The 25,002-nt window shown below is 33.6% G+C and overlaps 1 protein-coding gene across 3 annotated transcripts; it reads right to left on the bottom strand.

Annotated features, from left to right (window-relative positions):
- Positions 1-1,896: 1,896 nt before the first annotated feature.
- LOC102598752 (GTPase-activating protein gyp1-like) lies at positions 1,897-18,189 on the bottom strand. 3 transcript variants are annotated; one of them, XR_001474678.1, is made up of 8 exons: positions 17,969-18,189; positions 16,557-16,705; positions 16,277-16,460; positions 4,622-4,759; positions 2,971-4,518; positions 2,790-2,890; positions 2,565-2,666; positions 1,897-2,118 (listed from the first exon to the last, which is right to left on the bottom strand). XR_001474678.1 is itself a non-coding variant. In XM_006356879.2 (8 exons), exons 4-8 carry the CDS (start codon positions 4,672-4,674, stop codon positions 2,083-2,085), a joined length of 384 nt encoding a protein of 127 aa, XP_006356941.1. In that variant the 5' UTR covers positions 4,675-4,759; positions 16,277-16,460; positions 16,557-16,705; positions 17,969-18,189; the 3' UTR covers positions 1,897-2,082. The 3 variants fall into 3 exon arrangements, 2 of the variants coding, with proteins under 2 accessions (XP_006356941.1, XP_006356942.1); XM_006356879.2 differs by having other exon boundaries at positions 4,427-4,518; XM_006356880.2 differs by having other exon boundaries at positions 1,897-2,111; positions 4,427-4,518.
- Between the last annotated feature and the right edge of the window lie 6,813 nt (positions 18,190-25,002).

Below are 25,002 nucleotides of genomic sequence, written 5' to 3'. Positions count from 1 at the left end.
CAAAAGCCATAAATCCATTTAATTTTAGCAATATTGGAATACCATTATCATCGTTATTACCGCCTGGCACAGTGAAGCCAACAACAAACATCATCGTGCCAATCAAAGTTGCAACAATCATACAAGAATTTGATGTGTCTTTCATCCACTTTTCCCCTTCTTTTAGTAATAGCTTGTTCTCTCCTGTGAATAATTCTTCCATCGTTGTTTCTCAGCTTGTGGTATATATAGGTGGTACAATTTTATCCACTTCATAGAAAATTACTAGTAATTATCATTCTGCAGCAACATGTTTTTATATATATATATATATATGTCAATTTGATTCCATGTTGTTTTTGTATGTCAGCTATAATATCAGTTGCGGTGTAAATTATTTTTACTTCAATTCAACAAGTTTGTCTATAAATAGGTGATACATATACAAACATACACAAAAAATAATAATATACAAGGTAGATAATATATTCTCAGATACACATACAATGATTGATATGGACTCGATCCGCTCCTATCCACTCAGGAGTACCATAGCCTGTCGGGAATAAGGGGGGACATACTGGACGTAACCACTCCCTTGGTTGGGGGCGCCTGTGTAGCCTGCCTTTCAATCAATACACAGTTGCGGAGGCTGGTCACGAACGCTACAGGTATGGGAGCGATCCTGGTTAGGAAAGGCTAAGACGACGCCTCACAGCAAGAGGACACTTATGCCCCGACGGTGGGGCCTTATGGGGAAGGGCCCAGCCCAATAGGGACAGCACACCCCCTACTTCAATTGAATCGACTGAATCCCTCACTAATACAAGAATATAACAGAATATACAAAATCTACTTACCATGATTTACTCATTTCTTCACTTTAAACTGTATATTATTTCGCAAATCATAGTTCTGCATCACACTAACAATAATTTATATATATGTAGCATTCCTCGACCTCTTTATGTAAATTGTCATCTATTTTATCAAAATTCTTATTTTCTTCAATAGATGTACTAATCATCTTCATATTTATTGTATCAATCTCTTCTATAACTTTATTTACTTAGCATTATAGCTGGAACTTGTAGGAACTGCAGAATTATTAATTTCTTTCATTGTAATATAAAATGCATGATTAGTAAAATCTGATTTTTTTTCTTCTTCAACTAAATATAGACATGAACATTAGTATCGTTGTGGATTAAGATGAGCATCAAATTTTTCTTTTGAAGAAACTTAATTTCTAACGCATTCAATTAAGTACAACTTTAATCTGCTTTGAAATTACTTCAATTAAATTTTCAATCCTTTAATCAAATGATGTATATGAATATTTTGAGCTTCATTGGATTCGATACAACTTAAATTTAAAGTTTTTAGAGTAGAGAAAATTGAAGTGGGTAATGGTATAAAAGAGTTGTAATGAGAATGCTCTTTTTTCCAAAGAACATATAAGGTTTATTATCACTAATGGGTCAACACTATTTAGGCTAGAAAATTATAATGTATGTTTTGGGCCATTTTTTTGTAATGTAATATTTTCTTTATTCTAGTAAAACGTTTCATTGCTTTACTTTAAAATATGTTTCAGATGTCCATAAAGCATCAGTTACAACACAGTTTAGGAAGGTAGAATCCCAAGAAGTTATATTTATACATGAAATTGAGAATTCAACTAGATTATGAGCTAACACATTTCATGTTCGAGGAATATATATAATCTTGATTTCTTCAAAAGACTTCAACAATCGTCAAACATCCTCACAATAGTTGTGTATTTTTATTTTGAAAATTTCCTTCTTTTTTGGAACTATCACTATTAAGGTAATTAGAGGACTTATATTTGCTTAGTTAAGTAATTTCCCACTAAAGAAAAGACAATCTTGGCCTTAGAAATTTGTAAGACACATGTCAATAATCCAAGTGACCATTGATAATTATTGGAAAAAAAGTATAGTATACAACTATCACATATGAAGTTAACAATAAGGCTTTCAATTTGTTTTACATTTGATGGACTCTCTCTAATTAAACACATCATATATGAGAAGAATGACTCCAGTTATGAGTTGGAAGGTGTTGAAGGAACATAGCCATCTATTGGAAGTCAAGCTTCAGCAGCTTATCTGACCACTGTGCAATAAACACAACATTTAGGAGTTATTAAGATATGACACATGGGCCTAACTCAACCCCAAAAGCTAACTCATGAGGAGAGGTTTGTCCAAGTCCATATAAGGAGGACCAATTTCTCATCCCTCTATCGATGTGGGACTTCTTAACACTCCCCGCACGCCCAGACCTCAACTGGAGCGTGAACACGTATAATGGGGGCCCAACATCAGTGAACAACAAATTGGGATGAACTGGACTTCAACCTTGATAAATCTGGACCATTGGCCTTGATACCATATTCAGATATGACACTTGGGCCTAAGTCGAACACAGTTTTCTTTCTACATTAAGATAAAGAGTGTGTTTGTGTGTGTACGCGTGCCCATGTGTTTTCTATATATGTAATGCAAGTAAGACTCAGTGTCATCACATAAATCTCAAGCAGATATTAAGAGAAATCTTACTGTGAGAAGAAAGCTTGCAGCTATATACACAAGAAAATCTGGCAGTGCATCACCTACTGCAAGATATGTATCCCACAATCGGGTAACAAGATGGAAAGGGATCTGCAAGAATGGATGATTAGGTCTTTGTTTTTAGGGATACGGCATCTAAGAAGAGCTTTATCAACAATGTGTAACTTCAAAAAGACGAAAAAACTTAATAAATATAAAGGCAGAAAAACAGACCTCGAGTATCAAGAGACAATTGAACCAGCGAAAAGCAAACTGGAGAAACTCAAGCCCTTGCTCTTCCATGTGTGTTGACGATTGCTCGTACTTTCTTAGCTCTAACACCACAGTACAACCATTGTTAACCTCTAGTCATTCGAAAAAAAATATGTGTTTTCTTATACATGATGAAATTCACCATTTTATCAGCTTCTTTTGATCTTTTCTAGTAATTGGTCTTCCAGAGTCTTTTTTCTTTTTTCCAGCATCTCTTTACCATGTCCAAATTTTTATGGTGATCCAAGTTCCAATTATCAGACAACAATCTTTCAACCACCTCCATCAACAAATTATAACAGACAGAAATACATGTGTAACTCTTTCCAACCAAATAAATACAGAGCAATTTTAGCAGGCCAAGAAAACTAAATGAAATAAATACTGCTTCCAACTGTAAAACACTCTCACAATGCTGTCAAATCATCGAGGTATACGTACCCTTTCATAAGGTCATAGAAAGTTAAACTTATTCACAAAATAAAAGACATAATATGTGAAACAAAAATTTGCTTAACCTTTAAAACTATTACCCCCTTTGTTTCAATTGTTTGTTTTAGTTTGACTAGACACGGAGTTTAAGAAAGTAAAGAAGACTGTTGATTCTTGTGGTCTTGAATTAAAGATTTGCATAATGTGTCAAAATGCACTTTAATTGTGTGGGATTTGGAGTTAAAAAGAGTTGCCAAATTAGGAAACATGCACTCTTTTTTAAACAGACTAAAAAGGAAAATGAAACAAATAGATTGAAACAGAGGGAGTACATTGTTTCATGTGTCATGAAAACCAATAATTTTTTACACCATAATTCCAGATTCTCTAGCATTAGGCAGTAGATAAAGACAACGAATAAAGTAGAAACCATTAGAGCATTACCATCTATCCGTCTAACCAATTCCTTTAGCTTAAACACGAGCCTCTGGATTCCCGGTTGAGCAATAATTTTGAAGGTTATGAACACCAGCAGGAGCAATAAATAAAGGTTAATGAGCGCCGATGCATCTTCAATTCTTCAATTTTTATTTCTCGGCTGCCTTTACGGTGACGGCTAGTAGGGTGTGCATTACTTTTTCTAATTTGGTTTTGTATTATTTGGATTCAGATTTTAAGTTTTGAAAAAATTCAATCCAATCAAAACCTAAGTTCAGTTTCGTTCGGTTTCTCTTAATTTGGTTTTTATCCGTTTTGGCTTTTGGTTTATTGGATTTGTCACTTTTCTCTTAATTGCTAAAACCATCAATGTTTATTTGGTAATCGGAATGAACAAGGTAGTGTATGTAGCAACATCTTAGTGTGCTACTTGGTGTATGGAATATAATCAGTAACTATAATGTAGATAAGCTAATAATCTTTGGTTTTTCGGTTTAATCCGACAAATGCTCACACCTAATGACTACTACCAATTTCGAACATGCCAACAGCCCATTATAACCCATTTGTTTTCTCATCTAGTTCCACATCTTAACTAAAGAAATAAATGTAATGCTATTTCCTTTCCTCTTCCCTTTGTAGAGAAATTCTACAATTCAAGGAGAATGTTACAGTTAATGAATACAGAGAAATAGAAAAATGAATACAGAGAAATAGAAATAGTTTACCATAGGTAAAGTATGTGCTCCAGGGATTTCTGAACTTGTGCTTGTTGGAAAAAAGAAACATCAGGCACTGTTCTAGGGCAATCAACAGCAATCTAATAGCACAAGTGATTCAGTAGTTATATGACTGACGACATTGGGAAATGAGCATAAGGCATAAAAAAGATCAAAGAGACAACCCAACTGCATTGAGAATACCTGCCGAAGCATGTTGATCTCTTCATCTGTTCGCTCGATATCTGGAATATCATAGTACTGAGCAACACAATCAAGATAATCTAGACGCTTTCTTCTCAGAACTCCCTCCCTTCTATCTGAACTAGGGGTTGCATATCCCTGTTGTCAGCTCATTATTTAAATTTCATAAAAGCAACAACTCATGTCTAATAAGAAAATCTCCAATCCAGTTTAACATGTTTTGTTAACTAAGTCAGTCAGTCATGTTTGAGAATGGTAATAATATCGTAAATGTAGTGCACAACAATGGTACTAAGTCATATTTACAGATTGCAAAAGGAATCCAAAAGGCATAGTTTTCTCTTGGATCCTACTATTACAGGGATTCTATAATGTCTAACATTGAATCAACATCCTGTACTAAATCTTCCTTACACCAAAAATGAAATAAAAACAGGCATTCATCTTGATTTTGTGTATGGAGTTGCGGGTCCCTTCAAAGCATCTATAATTTCTCCCCTTCCATATAATCCACCTCATTCAGACTGGTATAATCTTCCACCAATTTTTTTGTCTAACAAGGCCAACAGATAAGTTTCAACAAGCATGTAGCTCCCCTAGAGTCATGGTCATAATCCATGATAATTTCATACTAAGGAATAGTTGCCAGAGCACTATAGTCACTTCACAACGTATAAAAAGATGGTTTCTACTTTTAGACTCCAGTCTACATAAGATAACACCTTGAACACAGTTGCATTTCCCTTCTCTTTAACTTTCTTGTGTAAGGTAACCAACCATCTCTAACAACTAACAGCACAAAGCAGGATACATTGGGAGGTGTTTTCACTTGCTAAAATGCCTTCCAGCTCCATACAAGGACTGCTGACCAGCCTAATTGAGATGTGAGTATGCTGATGTTACTATAACCTAAGTTGCTCGGACTTGGGTGCGGGTGTCCGATACAGGTGCGGATCTAGAGGCGGATCCTTCATGATCTAATTTTTAAGATTCGGGGATATGGATCCATGTATGGATACGGATGCGGGAATTCACCCAAAAATAATTAAAATAGCTAAAAATAGAGTTATAAAACAAAAATAATGAGATATTATGTGGATAAGCTGAGGAGAATCCTGGAAGAAGATTAAAGGAAAAGGAGTGACATAGAAATTTATATTTAAAAGGTATTCCATTTTCTTCAATTTCATTTTAGTTTTTGTATTGATTACAGAAATCATTAAAACTGTCCAGACTTTCCCCATCAGTTTGGTCAAAGTACCCAAAATCGGTTGACCAAATCAGACACGGATCCCACACCCATGTCGTGTCGACATGGGTGCGGCACCAAAAGTGAAGAGTTTGAGTAACTTAGACTATAACAGACCCTTACTACGCCATCAACAATTTAATCTATCCTCCTCTATTGTGATTTCCTTGAACTTATCCAGAACTTTTAGTACAATAAATCTGGGAAGTTCCCTGTTATTGAGTTGTATTCTAAAAATCCATCTCCACCCGTGCTGGTCCCAGTTATCTTCCACTGTGGCTTCAGGAATCGATTCTTGAGTCTTCATGTCATTAAACATGTCTTCCAAGTCACATCCCAAATCCTTTTCCAGATCTTTAATATTTCAAGTTACATTTATGTGGAAAGAGCAAGCTATTTATCCAGTTCACATGAAGACCATAAATTGCTTTAAAAAAATCAAAACTGATCTCTGGAATTTGATCTAATGGATATCTGCATCACATAGAATGAGGGTATCATCTGCATAGAGTAAATGTGAGACTTCTATGCCATCTCCCACCTTGAAAACGTTGATCTAACCATTGTAGTTAGCATTATTAAGCATTCTGATAAACCCTTCCATTATTAAGATAAAGTGGAATGGATAAAAGGGATCACCCTATCAAAGACCTCTTTGAGCTGGAAAGAAGCCCTCTAGGGACTCATTGATGATTACTGGATATCTGACAGTACTAATGCAAAAATGAATCCAGTAAATCCATTTCCTTCCAAATCCCATTTTGTTACAATTGTTAATATACAAACCTCAATTCACACGATTGAAAGCTTTTTCAATGTCAAGTTTACAAAGTACCCCATTGTTCTGATCTTTATTTCTTGAATTCATCCATTCGTTGGCAATGAGTACAACATCCATAATTTATCTCCTTCTGATGAAGGCCATCACAGATTTAGCAACCAGCTGGTCCATGATGCTCTTCAATCTTACGGTCAACAGTTTAGATGTGATTTTACAAAAACTTCCTGTCAAGCTAATGGGCATAAAGTCCCTCGATTCAAGGGGCTCATTCTTTTTGGAAATCAAAGCATGTATGTTGCACTGAAGATTTATTTGAATGTATGTTTGCTGATGTTATTGTTCTTTCTTGTAAACTTTACACTGCTTTTCTTATTAACTGTTATGCTTCTTCATTGTTTTCGTCCTCTTATACTTGAGTTTGATGCACTTGAGCCAAGGGTCAATTAGAAACAGCCTCTCTACCCCTCCTTGAGGTAGTGGTAAGGTCTGCGTACACTCTACCCTCCCCAAACTCCACTTAGTGGGATTTCACTAGGTATGTTGTTGTTGTATGCTCGTTATAAAAACCTTTGATGCTTCATAATGTCTACTTTGAGTTAGAAATGAACTTTCCTGTTTAAGAGTTAGAAAAATCTTCCCTCCATGTAATTTCACATAACAAAGTTCAATGCAGTCTCCTAGAGGTGTCACAAAACAAAGTTAAGTACCTAAAACAGACACTGAAACAATAATAGATAAATCTGAGATGGTTTAACCAACTAATATAAAGCATTAATCATATGATTCCATAAAAATAATGGAAAATGGCTAGTTGTTTTTTCACGTGCCAGAAAGAGAGATCAGTGAATCATCTTTTGTAAATTTTACAGTGGCTCAAGATATGTTGTCCAGGTTTCTTGTGATTGCGGAGTGCAATGGGTTATCCCAGTGTTATCAAAGGCGCGCTTTAAGAAAGCTTAAGCCCTGAAGCGAGGCTCAAAACGTGTTGAGCTCTTCGCCTCGCTTTATGTGCACTTCAGTGTTGCCATCAAGGTTCTAAGGCAAGCATTTCCTTGCCAATGAGCCTCTTATGAAGAAGTGACACTAAATAATTGATATTCCACTTTATCATAAAAAAAATTCAATTTCTTTGGTCATATATTTGTCATTCATATTTATAATTATTAGTCTTGGACTAAACATATATATATTTGTATTCTTTTCTCCCTTTGCGCCTTTTTTCATTAAAGTCCACACTTTATTTGCGCTTTGCGCTTAAAGCCCCCACAGACCTTAGAGCTTTTTTACGCTTTTCGCCTTTGATAACACTGGGTTATCCTTGATCAACTGAGTCCATTCTATCTCATTTAAGGCATGAGGATAAAAAAGTATTAAACTAAAGGAATTTGTTGATTGAATCCATTCCAAATGAAATTCCGCTAACAACGCTTACCTATTACCCCTAGTGCAACCCGACTTTTTAGGGGAACCATAGATAAGGAATGACAGGAGACCCTACAACAAAATAAACCAGCCACTCATTTGAGAGAGTAAATAAATTAGGGTTGAGCTTATGATGGTCTTGGAATCTTGGAGAACTATATAACACTAGGCTTTGTGGTCAATTTGCTAGTTCCTAGATTACATTTTCTAGTTGTGAGTCCCTCAAGATATTACCTTTCTTTTTACAAGTAATCAAGAAGGAAACATTGACAAAACCCGTGGAAGAGCAAACCAGAAACAGTCGTTCCGATTGTGATATAAACATAACTGTCTTTTTAGTCTCACATTAAAGGGCTTAGCTAGGAGAAAATTCACAAAGCCTTGAGATGAGGGAAAGAAAGCATCACTTTTGTGATCAACGTGCCAAAGAATAAGCCAATGATAGTTTAAAGTGGCAGGAGGGTTGTAGGAATAAGCCTCTATGTCCAATCCTGCAAAGGCTTATCCTTAGCTGAAGAACAAAGTTGGTCTTTAGGTACCGTAAGAATTTCAAGTAAGCATATAGTGACCCGAGAAAATTACAACTTCGTTCCATTTTTTTTCTATGTTCATCTCTACCGCCGCACTGAGAGTTAGCTTTCAATTTTTACAGGTAATTTTTTTTATTTTCTTCTCACGGTTAGGAATCTGAAGTGAAAATGGTGATTTAGGTTTAAAAAGAAGAGATTTTATGTTTTTGAAGTAAAAATGATCATTTAGGTTAAAAAAAAAGAGGGTTCTGTGTTTTTGAAGTGAAAAATGATGATTTAGGTTAAACAAAAAGAAGAGGATTTTGTGTTTTTGAAGTGAAAAATGGTTATTTAGGGTTAAAAATAAGAGGGTTTGTGTTTTTGAAGTGAAAAATGGTGATTTAGGTTAAAAAAGAAGAGGGCTTTGTATTTTTTAAGTGAAAAATGGTGATTTAGGTTTTAAAAAAGAAGAGCATGAATTTCACATACTTTGTTGTTGCATGCATGCCCTAAATAGTGTATTATTAAATCAACAACAATAACAATAAATACAATATTTATTAGGGCATGCATGCAACAACAAAATATATGAAATTCATGCTCTTCTTCTTTTTTAAAACCTAAATCACCATTTTCACTTCAAAAATACAAAACTCTCTTCTTCTTTTTAACTTAAATCACCATTTTTCACTTCAAAAGCACAAAACCCTCTTTTTTTTAAACCTAAATAACCATTTTTCACTTCAAAAAACTCTTCTTCTTTTTTTTTGAGGATTAGTAATGTTGTATTATTCAGCATTGGGAATGCTGGCCACCATCAGAAACAAGTTACAAAGCAAGTAGACTCTAGCTTTACAAAGCTCCTAGAAATTCTACAAATTCCTCTATTTCCTCTATACAATTCTGTTTACACCAAAAAAATAAAGTCTCCAGGCAGTTCCATTTCACATCATGGACTGATCTGATTGTCTTCAAAACACCTTCCATTTCTCTCCCTCCAGACTGACCACCATATGCAAGAGGGTATTATCCTCCACCATTTTTTTCTGACTTTTAGTTCCCCCTCTTTTCATCCAACAACTCATTAGATCGGCTGTATGTTCCGGCATTGTCCACACCGTCTTTGTGAGACTAAAAAACATGTTCCACAATTGGGCAGTGAATTTACAGTGTAGGAACAAGTGATTGTTTGTCTCCCTGGTCTCATTGCACAAAAAACATCTAGTCACCACAACTCTCCCCTTCTTTTGTAAGACTTCATGAGTAAGACATGCCTTTCTCACCACTAGCCATGTGAAACATTTCACTTTTGTAGGGGCTATGTTCTTCTAGACATTTCTCCATATCTTTAGCTCTTCCTCCTGCATAATGCTATTCTCCCTCTTGTATAACTTATTTACAATGAAACTTCCTTCTGAACTGTGTCTCCATAACTCTTTTTTTAAAAAACCTAAATCACCATTTTTCACTTCAAAAACACAACTTCTTTTGTATACCTAAATTACCATTTTTTTACTTCAAAAGCATAAAAACATCTTCTTTTTTAACCTAAATCACCATTTCATTTCAAAATCCTAATAGTGAGAAGAAAAAAAAATTACCTATAAAAATCAAAGCCCTAACTCTCAGTACGGCAACAGAGATGAATGAAGAAGAAAAATGGAACGAGTTATAATTTTGTAAAATGGAACGAGTTATAATTTTGTTGTGGATTGTTGTGAAGTTGTCGTTGATTCTTTTGAGAGAGAAAGAAGAGAAGTTGAAAGGGCTGTGTTTTTGAAGTGAAAAATAGTGATTTAGGTTAATAAAAAAGAAGATGGTTTTGTGTTTTTGAACTGAAAAATGGTGATTTAGGTTTAAAACGAAGAGAGTTTTGTGTTTTTGAAGTGAAAAATAGTTATTTAGGTTTAAAAAGAAGAGGGTTTTGTGTTTTTGAAGTGAAAAATGGTGATTTAAGTTAAAAAAGAAGAAGATGATTTTGTATTTTTGAAGTGAAAATGATGATTTAGATTTTAAAAAAGAAGAAGAGCATGAACTTTTCATATTTTGTTGTTGCAGGCATGCCCTAATAAATAGTGTATCTATTGTTATTGTTGTAGATTTAATAATACACTATTTAGGACATCCATGCAACAACAAATTATATGAAATTCATGCTTTCTTCTTTTTTAAAACCTAAATTACCATTTTTCACTTAAAAAATACAAAGTCCTCTTTTTTAAACTAAATCACCATTTTTCACTTCATAAACACAAAATCCTCTTCTTTTTAAACCTAAATAACCCTTTTTCACTTCAAAAACACAAAACCCTCTTCTCTTTAAACCTAAATCACCATTTTTCACTTCAAAAACACAACTTTTTTTTATAACCTAAATCATCATGTTTTACTTCAAAAGCATAAAAACCTTTCTTTTTTAACCTAAATCACCATTTTCACTTTAAAATCCTAAAAGTGAGAAGAAAATAAAAAAACATTACCTGTAATAATCAAAATCCTAACTCTCAGTGCGGCGACAAAGATGAACGGAGAAGAAAAATGGAACGAAGGTATAATTTTGTTGTGGAATGCTGTGAAGTTGTCGGTGATTCTTTTGAGAGAGAAAGAAGAGAAGTTGAAAGGGTGGGTGAAATATACCTGACAACGATGTGAGAGGAATATTTTGAATATATTTGGAAAGTCATTTGTAGTTGGGATCTTTTTTGTATTTTACAAAAGATTAACAAGTTCTAAAAATTACATTTTACACCCACTTAACTTAATCTCCTAATTAATAGAAAGTTTGACTTAGCATTGGTCAAGTTGTCACCTTTTCTAAATTGGAAACTTATTTGTCACCTCCCACTCAATTTTCTCATGTTTCCCTAGAAAATATTTACCTGATTTAAGGGAAGTTTTGAAAAAAAAAAATTCCTTACCTATGTATGGAAGTTATTTTTAAAAAAATTAGAGGAAAATAAGTTCATTTGAAAAATATTTTCCAAAACATTAAAATCAATCAAACATGAGAGTTTGAAAAATATATTTCTTCATACCAGTCACACCCTTAATAAGTATACTTTTTAGAGGTTCCAACACCCTCACATATTTAAGGGGAGTGCAATTGGTGGATACCCATGAGTTATCCATATTTTATGATGGATAATATGGGTTGATCCATATTTGATCCACTTTTAAGTGATTAAATAACCAAACCATTTAAAATGGGTTGGGTTGAACGGATAACCAGAATTTTATTTTGCCACCCCTAGTAGTGCTTGATATGGAATTGTTGACTTGGGTATTGGGAGGACAAGTAGGTCTCCTCTGCCAATTACGTATTTAGGAATGCCCTTGGGAGCCAAATCAAAGCCCAAGAAGATATGGAATTCTGTGATTGAGAAGTGTGAAAAGAAATTGACAAGGTGCAATGCTCTGTACTTATATCTAGGGGCAGGATCACCCTTATAAACTCAGTATTTGATGTGCACTACCAACTTAAATGATGTTTCTTGTCCCCATTTCAGTTGGGGTTATTCAGAGGAGTAACAAACTTAGGAGAGATTTCTTATGGCACGACCATAAGAAGAAAAAGGGGTTTCATCTAGTCAAGTGGAGCAATGTGTTGCATGGAGAGAGACAGGGTAGTTTAGGCACTGGGAATTTAAAGTTGCAGAATAGTGCACTCAAAATGAAATGGTTTTGGAGATACCTTCACGAATCCAGCCTTACCAGGCTTACGGGGGAGGCGCAATCAGAGCTAAATATGGTGAAAAAGGTGGATGTCAGAGGAAGTTCTTTCTTTATATGGAGTAAGTATATGGAGACCTATCAGGGTGAATAATGGGTGGATAACATCATTTTGGGAGGATAAATGGTTAGGTAATTCGAGCCTCAAAGAACACTTTGTAGGTATTTATGCTTTGAACTTGCAACAAGAGAAGTCGGTAGATGAAGCATGGTCTCCTCAGGGTTGGAATTTCAATTAAGAAGGAATCTAAATGATTGGGAAATATATACATTAGTAGAATTTTACAAAATTTTAAAGAGTTCAAAGGGACACTTGAGAGTGTGGACAGACTATGGTGGAAAAAAGATGATAAAGGACTCTTCAGGATAAACTCAACATATAAGTTGTTGAACCAGGACAACCAATTAGATGATCAATTGGCCATGGAAGCACATTAGGAAAGTGAAGGTACATATTAAGGTTGCATGTGTTTCACCTGGATGTTATCCAAAGAAGTGGTTTTGACTCATGACAGCCTTAATTTTTTTTCCTGAAACTGGTAACTTGTATTTCACAGCATTAAGGATATGCTGGCCACATCCAAGAAATGAGCTACAAGGAGAAATTAATTCCAAAAACTCCTAAGAAGTCCACTATCCGTTCTTCCTCTTTTATACACTACTCTTTAAACCAAAAACATAACAAAGTAATACAATTCTATTTGATCTTTTGGATGGAGTTAGACTTGCCTTCAAAAATCCTTTTATTTCTCTCCTTTCATATGTCCCACCAGATGCAGGCTGGTACTGTATTCCACCACTTTTTTTGAATCTTGCTTACACCTACACCCCTTCTGATTCAACAGCTCAATAAGTCTACAGTATCCTCTGGTATTGTCTATTACTCCCTAGAGAAATAGAAAAAGAACTGCCCAAATTTGTTATGTTACCTTATAGTATAGGAACAAATGTTTGTTAGTTTTTTTTTTTGATAAGGTGACAAATGTTTGTTAGTTTCTGCTGCCTCCTGACGAAGAGCACATGTAGATGTTATTAGGACTCTGCTCCTCTGCAATGCTTCATGATTGAGACATATTTTTTTATGACTGAGTGAGACATGTTTTCTTCACCACCAACTCATGATGACCTTAGTAAGAGACCGATTTATATATGTTCATGGTGTTATTTGTGTGGTGAAGAAGCTAAGACAGTTCATCACCTATTCCTAAATTGAAGGATAACAGATATGCTATGTAAGATTTTCATTAGTCTCAGAGGCATTGCTTGGACAATGCCAAGGAAGATTATTGAAGTCTTGTTTAGCTTGGAAGAGGCACAGTGATACCTCCCAAGGAGAATCACACCCCAAAAGTTAAATATTGAGGTGGAAGAACTTGAGGTTATATAAACCCTACATCAATACATTCGTGTACCGATGTCAGACTCAAGTCGCATACCTTGCAATGGACCATAACAAATCACCACACTCTGCACTCGTAATTAGATGGAAGAACCCAACACTATATAAACCCAACATCAGCACATTTCTATACTGATGTGGGACTGAAGTTGCATACCTTGCAATGGACCACAACCAGCCACCACACTCCACATGACGATGGCTCCACACTGGGTAGCTTTAATTTTACCACAAGTAGGTAGTTCTTTTCAAGGTAGCCTTTTTTTAGTCAGGCTAGCCAAGTAGCATGTGGTTGGCTATACACTAAACATTGCTAGCTACGAGCAAACACTGCAATACCGATATCACCATCCATGGCACGGTGGCCACGAAGGGTGGTGGGTGGCTCTGATACCATTGATACAACCCAGGGAGAATCACACCTCAAAAGCTAGTTATTTAGGTGGAAGAGCCCAAAATTATATAAGCTCCATATCAGTATATTGTTATTACCGATGAGGGACTCAAGTCCCTTAGCAATGTCTAGCGCACAGCAAGCCACAAACACCCGACTCAAAAATCGCTACGCGGAAAAGAGTTACCTACTTGTGGTAGGGTGAAAGCTACCCAGTGTGGAGCCATTGAAAACGACAGATGAGAAGTGTGATGGATTGTTATGGTTCATTGCAAGGTACGGGACTTGAGTCCCACATGAGACAGCGATGTACTGATGTGGGGTTTATATAGCCTAGGCTTTTCCACCTCAATAACTAGTTTTTGGGGTGTGATTCCCTGGATTGTATCAATCATATTAGAGCCACCCACTACCCTTTGTGTCCACCGTGCCATGGATGAGGATGGTGGTATTGTTGTGTTCACTTGGGGCAAGCAATATCTAGCGCATAGCAAGCCACAGGTACCAAGACTCAAAAATCGCTACATTGAAAAGAGCTACCTACTTGTTGTAGAGTGAAAGCTACCCTGTGTGGAGCCGTCGAGTACAATGGATGCGGAGTGTGGTGGTTTGTTATGGTCCATAGCAAGATATGGGACTTGAGTGCCACATCTATACTATGTACAGACATGGGGTTTATAGGCATGAGCTCTTCCACCTCAATAGCTAGCTTTTGGGATGTGATTCTTCTTGGGTTGTATCACAGGAGCTGGAACTTTAAATAGAGATAGATGGAGGATTGTCCCTACTTGCAAATGGTGGACAATTTGGAAAGAAAGGGATTCCAAATGTTTTGAAGACAAATGCACTACAATACAAAAGATCGAGCTTTTTTTCCTTTGGTGTAAACAAAACTACATAGAAAACATTGCTTCAATCATAGATATCCTAGATTTTTGTTAAGTTTCTGGAGCGTATCCTTCCAATTTTTCCCCTTGTAAATATGGTCTCAACACAATTTTGATGTTGTTTTGATTAAATATACACAAATGTTACTTTCTCAAAGAAAGAAAAGATTTAATTTCAAGGATATCAACATTCGTGAGCACTACATCAAAACATTGCAGTAACAGGTACTTTATGCTCATAAGTCATTGCTGTAATTTTTTATAGACCATAAATTACTCTTGGTAAGTTTCATACTAGTTTCCTGGAGTTCTTACCTTTCCTAGTGGGTAAGCCTCTTAGAAAGTGCCCCATCAAAATGTTCTTATTGAAATCGTAAGGTCAAGTGAAACCTTTATCAAGTAGGCTCAGTTTATTTATATTATTTTGTAACTTTTGACGGCTTGTTATTGTTGTTAAGCATTGCATGATGGATTTTCCTAGACTTTTACTTAATTCTAAGATTCTACTGATAATGAAGTTCTGAGCAGCTCAAGCTTTCAATCCTCTTCATATTTTCATCACCCAAATTCCACTCCCCCATTCCAACAAGCTGCAGTGAACAGGAACATTTTCCTGCATCCATTTATTTTTAGGTACAAAGGAAGCCTACTGATTTAAGCAGTACAAGGAAACTCTTGTTCTCATTTTTCATTTAGGTCTAGAAACAGTAGGAGTGGCATTATTAGAGCTCCCTGCATCTACACTGCATAAATGTTCCTTCGAATTAGTTATCGCATTTGTGTTTAGCCATAAGCTTATCAGTTGCTGGAGAATCTATATCACTTGCTTTGAGTTTTTCCATCTTAGGTAAGCAATGGATTGTATTACAGATGTTTGGTGGATCAGGAAAGTTTATAACCAAGTATCTTCAATGCATTTACAACCATATTTATAAATTGTGAAACTTATGTCAAGGCCTGTCGGACTCAGAGCATACTTGAAAACAAATGAAAGAAGAAGGGGGGATCAGGACGATTTATCACCTTAAACGGACTGCCTTGCTTGGTGAGAAAGGGAGCTCTTCTCCCAATTTCTCAAAAAAATTAAATAGTGAAAAGTTAAGGAATAAATGCATGTAAATGATACTCATTAAGTCACCCTTCTAGGATCATGGCCCATATGATCCCAAATAATAAGCTCTAAGCACTATGTGTTAAACTATGCAAAGAAAAGAATCATATATGTTTATATAACAATGTAAATATCACCTCGTTCTTACTTATCCAAAAATATATATCTTGGTACCTAAAATAACAGTTGTTGCAGATAATTCTTTTGGGAACTTCATTAGCCTAGACAAATCAGTAGCTCTTGAGCCAATTGATGGCTTCTGTACTTCGTTGGATGTGTGTTCTGAATTTGACGTTGATGATTTTGCCTGGCTAGCAGATGAGCTAGCATTCAGATTGCTTCTACTTTGCAGTTCATCCTAATAGTCAAGGAAAAGAGCTTAATTTATGCTGATGAATCCAAACAATAGATATATCACATAACCACATACTCTGGATATCAACACTGCACATACCTTAAGATCCATCTGCCTGTTGGCTTGGTCCCATCTCACTATCTCTTAGACTTCCATGATTATCTGGAGATGTCATAGTTGAGTCATCCAGTGGGTCTGACCTCCGTGTAATCAGTACTTTGACAGGGAAACTGCGCCCCTTTAGCAACCTGCACCACATCATAGTTTTAATGACTTGCTTATCAAAAGTTATAGCAAAAAAGAAGGTGTTCTGAATGGAAAAGAATAAGACCAAGTGATCAACTTCCTTGACTGTTAAATATTTTTGATAACCAACATTCCTGACAGTTAAATACAAAACATTGTTATTTCAAATGGTTTTTTCTTTAATCAATGAGGATTATATTTCAGATGGTGCTTCCAGTGATGAGACAAAGTCGGCACGTGTTAACCAAAGAAGTCATTAAAATGGTAATATCCAATAAAAAGACCACAATCATCAAATATGTGCATTGTGGTTCATATTCAAGGGCTAAGTTTGGCATTTGTCAGTAGCATTTCTTTTATGCTCAAGGATAAAACAGCCCAACACTTCTTATGTCTAAAGTAAGCTATTAAAAACTAAACAGAAACCAGAAATGGAGAGATTGGACTCTTGCTGTTAACTGTATCACTGTACATTGAAACTATTAACTTCAAAAAACCCAAAAGTTCATATTTCACACATCACTGCCACAACAAATAAGTAAAAGTAACTAGAGCTTCTGCAGAGCTAAGAAGTTTGACAACCTAAATCCAAACTTTAACCTTTACAATCCACAAAAAATGAAAAAAATAGTAAATGCATTTCCCAATGTAAAAACCAACAGACAAATCAGAAAAACAACACAGACTACCAGTGATCAAAGGTTCAAGTTTACCAGTATGTAAGGACGCGTCAGCCCCAAAAACACGTCTCCTCACCCAACTCCATTTTGATCAAATAAAACGTAAGTTTTGCTTGAAGTGTCTAAAATTTAAAACACTCAAAAAGATGACGAAATAGGATTGGCTTGAAAATCTTTTTATGTTTTTCTAGCATATCACCTTACAAACAACTGTATTGAGCTCTTCACTTTCTGTTGATACATATTAGTCCTAGTAGTAACACAAAAATTCATCAAACTGAGCAAGAACAAACATAGTACTCATATAGGAAATATAACAAGTTTTTCAACCTAAAATTTCTCCACTCTAACCTCCATAAACTACCAAAACATCATTAAAAGAAGGATAAAATGGCAAATACTAAACACATTCCCAATCACAAATTCATCAATCAGATCACAAAATAAACATACTGGGTCACTCATACACTCCCCAAGTCCAATTGAGTTGAATTACCTCAAAATGGTACATTCTAAATGGCGGAAAATGGGAAATCTAAGTGATGGGTTTTTAGAGAATTATATAGATCTGAATAAGAACAATACCCTTATACGTTTCTGAGAGTTTGATTGAATCTTGAATAACAGTAGCATTTCGATTTTCCATTCTGTCGCTCCTCATGGTTACACCATTGCTGCTCTCAAAACTCCTCCTTTGTGCTTTCAATGGAAGTGAAGTTTGTTTTAGGAGTACAATTGATGCCACACAACCTGCAACTTCTTTATGCGTCTTTTGGTCTCTCCAGTTTCCACAATTCGGTCACCAAATTGGACGATACTTGCTTTTATATATTTTGGGTAAAAAGCCAACATAATATTTCTCTTCGGTCTAACTTGGTTCAATGAAATAAATCACTCATTTGATAATATAATAAGATAATATATTTTTAAAATATTTTCATATAAATATATGATTCAATAATATTTTTTTTAAATATAAATATATCTAAGATAATTTAGTGAAATATGGTTCTATTTGTTTTGCTTTTTGTTAAAATTTAAATCTAGTTGAAACTCATTTCTAATCGCATTTAAAAGTTTCGGTGTTGTCTTTTCGAATTGTACCATAAAATTTTGAAGAGTTCTAGATGTAACAAGTGTTTCCTTACGCGTAACTAGTTCCAAAGGTATATATTGTATCATATTCAACCTCTGAACATGTATCATTTTCACCCGGATGATCTAACAGGTTATTGACATATTTTGTTGCAATAAGCGAGATCATTAATCATGACTTCTAGTTCATGAGTGGCGTTTTCACAAGTGGATTTATTCAAATTCTTTGTGATTTCATACCTCGAACAAATTTACAGTGTCGAAAATAATTTGCTATTGTCTCTTACTAAACATTTGTTGTCCAAGCCGGAATTGTAAAATTGATAGCATCCAAAACATTGATTTTTCCAATGAATCATTTATATATATATATATATATATAGTGGCGGATCCAGACATTTTATGAAGGGTGTGCAAAATTTTAAAAAGTAACCAACAAAATATTTAGTGAGTCTTGACTAATAAAAAATGATGTTAAAAACTTAAAGTTAGCAAGAATCAAACCTTCGACCTCAGGCCTCGAAGCTTCTAAATCGCTCTTTACCTCTGAGCCAAGGGCTCTAATTATGTCAAGTGTGTGCAAACTTATGTATATATTAATAATTTCATTAATTTGACCCACTACAAAAAAACTCCAAATTGCCAACAGATTTTACTAACTTAAATTGGTTAATATTCTACTAACAAATTACCAACATATTTCTAACTGAATTATATTTTAAAACTTTACAACGAAATTCTAACAAATTACCAACCAAAATCTTACTAACTAAGTATTTTAGTTGGTAAATATGGCGGGAAAAAATGGCGCCAAATTTAGCAACATTCTATCAATAGATTACCAACTGAAATATTACTAACGCACTACCTTTTGTTGGTAATATTACCAACGAAATATATATCGGTTGGTAAATATGACAAAAAATTGTTTATATAATTTATTAACATATTACCAAAGAATTACTAACCAAACATTACCAATGGCAAGTTTGTGTTGCTAAATATACCAACCAAATATAAATGTGTTGGTAAATTAGTAACGAAATGTAATTTATTGGTAAACTTGCCAACCAATATCCAATTAGTTGAAAATTTTGTCGACGAATAAAGATTGTAGTTAGTAGATTACTAACATCATTAAAATAGTTGATAATATACCAACCGATCATTAATCCATTGGTAAAATCTACCAACATATTAATTATTAGTTGGTAATATTACATATGAATGCTTAGTTGAATAGTAACTCTTACCAACTGTGATAAAATTTATTGGTAAATTATTAATTACTAACTTATATTTGAATATTTGGTAAATTTATCAATTGAAGTTAAACTTTTTGGTAAATCAGCGTCTAGTGTTGAGGCTTTCATATCCAGTTTGTGTCGTTAGGCATTTTAACTTTAAAATTTTAGCCAAAACTTGACTTTGGTTGATATTTTTGGTAAACATGCTCAGATTAGAACTCTGCCAGTGTCATTAGCTTCAAAAGGTCATTTTTTATCTAACAGAAAGGTTGGTTCAAGTTTTGAGGCTTCCGTTTTTTGTTTGTGCCGTTAGGTGTTTTAAATCTTATGTTTTGGCGAAAATTTGACTTTGGTTAATATATTTGTGAACGTGCTCAGATGAGAATTTTGTCAGCGTAATTAACTTCAAAGGTCATTTTTATCTAATAGGATGGTTGGTTGGGGTTTTGAGGCTTTAATTTTTAGTGTGTGTCATTAGGTGTTTTAACTTGTAAATTTTGGCCAAAATTTAACTTCGATCAATATATTTGATAAATGTGCTCAGATGAGAATTCCGCTAGTGTTGTTAGATGCGGAAGGTCATTTTTAATGTAATAAGATAGATGGTTTGGATTTTGAGGCTTCCATTTTTAGTTTGTGCCGTTAGGCATTTTAATTTTTAATTTTTGGCCAAATTTTCACTTTAGTCAATATTTTTGGTAATTGTGCTCGAATTGAAATTTTGTCACCGCGGTTAGCCATATAAGTTCAGTTTTGGTCTCATAGGATGGTTGGTTCGGGTTTGGAGACTTTTATTTTCAATTTGTGTCGTTAAGAGTTTTAGCTTTTAACTTTTGGGTAAAATTTGAACTAGGTCAATTTTTTTGAGAAACATGCTCAAATTAGAATTTCGTCAGCGTGGTTAGCTCTGGAAGGTCATTTTTGGTCTTATAGGATGGTTGGTTTGGATTTTGAGGTCAGTTTGTACCGTTAGGCGTATTAACTTTTAACTTTTGGCAAAAATTTGACTTTGCTTAACATCTTTTGTAAACGTGCTCTGATGAGAATTTCGTCAGCGCGATTAGCTTCGGAAGGTCATTTTTATATCTAATAGGATGGTTGGTTCAGGTTTTGAGGCTTCCATTTTCAGTTTGTACTTTTAGGCATTTTAACTTTTAAGTTTTGGCCAAAATTTAGATTTGGTCAATATTTTTGGTAAACGTGCTCAAATTAAAAAATTTGATATAATGATATGTGTCATATTGAGATTAATTTAACTTGTTATCATAGATTTTGCATTGTTTCATTCAAATATGATTTATAAAATTTATATTAATATTTTTGAATTTATATTCGTGCTCTTAGATTTTTAAATGCAATAAATTAATAAATATTTACTATTGGATAACCATTCAGTTAATAATATTTTGAACATATTGTCAATCAATTACTAATCTGACATTGAACTTTAATGATATATTACCAACAAACTAACAATCAACTAGTAAATTTATTAGAAAAACAAATAATCATACTAACGTATTTAAAATTTATTACCAACAAGGGTTGTGGTGGAGTGGAAAGAACTCTTTCATCCTTAACCAAGAGGTCTCAGGTTCGATTCCTCTTGGGTACGGAGTCGCCTTGAGTGATATATTACCAACAAACTAACAATCAACTAGTAAATTTATTAGAAAAACAAATAATCATACTAACGTATTTAAAATTTATTACCAACAAGGGTTGTGGTGGAGTGGAAAGAACTCTTTCATCCTTAACCAAGAGGTCTCAGGTTCGATTCCTCTTGGGTACGGAGTCGCCTTGAGTGATATATTACCAACAAACTAACAATTAATTAGCGTATTTAAAATTTATTACCAACAAGGGTTGTGGTGGAGTGGTAAGTACTCTTTCATCCTTAACCAAGAGGTCTCAGGTTCGATTCCCCTTGGGTACGGAGTCCGGATTTAGTCAGTCTCCAATGTGGGTACCGGACACCGGATGAAAAACTAAAAAAAAAGTTTAAGATTTAGTCGGGATCCAATATGGGTACCATACACCGGATGGGAAACTAAAAAGTTTACTATCAGACATTTGTTACTATAATTACCAACGGAATCGAATAATGAAGAAAAAAAATTACTAACTCCTTTTCAATTCGTTAGTAAAGGTACTAACGATATACTAACCGAAAATTAGTTGGTGAAGTTATCAACGGAAATTTCAGGGCCATGTTTCAAAATTTTGTAACAACATCTTTGGTGTTTACCAACTGATTTTCGGTTGGTAAGTTTACCAACAAAACAACATCTTTGGGTGTTTACCAACTGATTTTTGATTGGTATGTTTACCAACAAATTAAAATCGGTTGGTAATATTACCGACGAGCCTTTTAGCAACAGATTAATATAAGTTGGCATTTGGCTGGTAACTCAATTTGCCAACCAATTTGATCAATTTACCAACCAATTTTTTTGTTGGTAATTGGGGTTCCTTTTGTAGTGACCTATATATACGGTATAATTTTCCGGCGAAGGGTGTTCACCTACACACCCATCACTAGTGTAGCTTCGCCCCTATATATATATATATATTATAATGAATCATACACATACATTGTACTTTATGTATAATAAAAAAAATTATGTGAATTCAATAAATATGATACATAATTTAGTAAGATATAATGATTTTGATGTATTTATTGTATTTTATATACAATAATTTTTTTATATGAATTTAATAAATATGATACATAAATTAGTATGATACCTTCATTGAATCTCAAAACACTCTTTAAATTAATAAATATTAATTTATCGATTAAATAATATCTCTACAAAATAATAATATTTTATTATTTCACCTATATTAATTTAGTGAGGTTTTACTCTATTTGTAGTAATAGATTAATTTACAGAAGTGTTTAAAAAATAACCTCACCACAAACCTGCATTTTAAGGGTCATTTTCCGTGTATCCTTTGTTGTAGCTTCAGGGTATGATTCATTTTCATATTTGCTAGTAATTCATTATATGTAACAACATTGGTGTGAGTGATTGCTATTATTTTCTTGAATTAATCTTTCACTATATGTACTTGAAGACAATAAAATATTCGTGTCGAGAAAACAATAATTAAGAACGGAAAAATATTGTAACAATCGTATTTATTATTTCAAAGTGTGAGTGTTACAATTCTTCTAAATTCGCCTTTTCAAATATAAATTCAAGGGCTTTAAAGCTTATTTTTGAATCTTCGCTTCAAGCTTGTTCTTGAATCCGATGGTCTTGATTTTGATTGTTCTTGAACTTGAATGCTTGAATTCTTAAACTTGTAGCATATAGAGAATTTTATGGCGTTTGTACCACAGTTTTCTCTAGCTTCTTGTTTAGAATTTTTTCGGTCCCCTTTTCTGAATTATGAGGAGCCCTATTTATAGTTTTAAAATAGAGGAGTTGTGATTGAAACAAGATTTCCTTCGGCCAATCAGATTTAAGTGACATGATGTGAGCTTCATGGAGCGAGCTTGTCATTTTTTACACATGTCATAGTCCTATTGGTTTCTTGTTTGACTTAGCATGCCACGTCATTTTCCACGTGGCACCAAAAATGGGCCTCTATGATGAGATGAAATTGGGCTTAGCAAATTGGGATCATCTATTGTAGCCAAATCAATTAATTTTGACTTTAATTAAATTCATATTCATTGGATTTAAATAATTAATCCAATTATATTAATTCATAATATTTTTATTTGGACTAATGTATTCATGAATTTAATATAATCCGAATCATTTTATAAATTTATATTTAATAAATTTTAAATGATTACAGTACTATTGTATGAAGTAATATAACACAAAGTTATATATTATTTGTTGTATATGGTTTATGAAAGTGATGAAGCCAAAGATTTCTAAGCAATATTTTTTATTGGTATTTTATTTCATTAATCTTGTACTCTCATTACATTTTTTTACTCTAAATTATAAAGTTGTATATGATTTATGAACTGTACTAAATCGAGAACGTCATTAGCATAAGTCGATCCAATAAATTAAACACACATATTTATTCTTCTTACCAATAAGCATGTTCAAAAATTTGGTCAAACAATTTATTATGTATACATGATTATTTTCCAAAAAATAAAATAGCCAAAAAAATTTAAAAGTTCAACTATTATGCATGTATTTGCTGGAATTAAGACGAAAAAGACAGTTTATCGAATTTTACAATAAAACTATAACGTAAAGTTGAATAAAAAAAATTGATAGATATAATTCAGATCGAATAATTTAAAAAGACATTAAAGGATACAATAGTATGATTGTACGGACGAAATAGGTTGGAAACTCTTTAAATTTGACAATAAATTTTATTCAAATACTCAAATTATGATTTGTTTCAATCGAAATTTTTTATTATGATAGAGGCCCAACCAACAAAAGTTGGAAGAGGCTCCACCCATTTTTTGACATGTGGATCATGGGGCCCAAACTTTTCTTTTTATACACATCTTTACTAAAGAAATTGTAAATAAATAGAAAAATAATTACTAATTGCCTTGTAACTCTTCTTAATACACTCTATTTTAATTATCTAAAATAAATAATAATTCCGGAAAAATATTTTTTAATAATATGAGACGGAGGGACCACAAGTTTGTATAGAACCTTTTCTCAATTAATAAATGCTAACATAATGTACATTCTCACTAGTCACTACGATAATAATTTAACTAATGAAATAATTTATATTTTGTGTTTAAATGAAACGCAACATGATAAAATTAAACCAACAATCATTTAATGAGATTTTCGAGTTTTCAAAACAAACGATATCACTTCTTTTTTTCCGCTCTTTTTTCATATTGTCCTCCATTTCTTCACGCCATTGCTTTAGTAGCATTAAAGGGTTTGGTTTGACTTGATTTGGTTTTAGAAAAAAAAAACCCACTATATTTGGGTTGGTTTGGTTTTAACTAAAAAAAACAACCCGAGACCAAACCAACCCGACATTTAAAAATATTTTTTAAAATTTTATTTTATACATAAAAATATTTACTTTGATATAATTTTTAAATATTTCTTATACATTTTCATGGTTTTTATCTTTTAATATATTATTTCAAGTTTAAAACTTAGAATTCAGAATGGTCCAATAAATATTATAGTTCATAAATGTTGATAATTACTGTATAATAAAACTTAAATCAAAATCAAATTAATACTAATGCAAAAAGAAAATCAATTCAACACTAAGAATGACAATAATATTGAATATTTGTTCTTT

Source organism: Solanum tuberosum, unplaced genomic scaffold (genome assembly GCF_000226075.1).
Source record: "Solanum tuberosum cultivar DM 1-3 516 R44 unplaced genomic scaffold, SolTub_3.0 scf00237, whole genome shotgun sequence".
Lineage (NCBI taxonomy): Eukaryota > Viridiplantae > Streptophyta > Magnoliopsida > Solanales > Solanaceae > Solanum > Solanum tuberosum.
This window is presented reverse-complemented; position numbering and strand designations above follow the sequence as displayed.

Coding starts and splice junctions, on each gene's coding strand:
- LOC102598752 (XM_006356879.2), bottom strand. CDS start 4,674: ATGATATTCCAGATATCGAGCGAACAGATGAAGAGATCAACATGCTTC. Junction 4,519..4,621: donor AGATCAACATGCTTCGGCAG/GTATTCTCAATG, acceptor TTGTGCTATTAG/ATTGCTGTTGATTGCCCTAG. Junction 2,119..2,564: donor CTGCAAGCTTTCTTCTCACA/GTAAGATTTCTC, acceptor TTTATTGCACAG/TGGTCAGATAAGCTGCTGAA.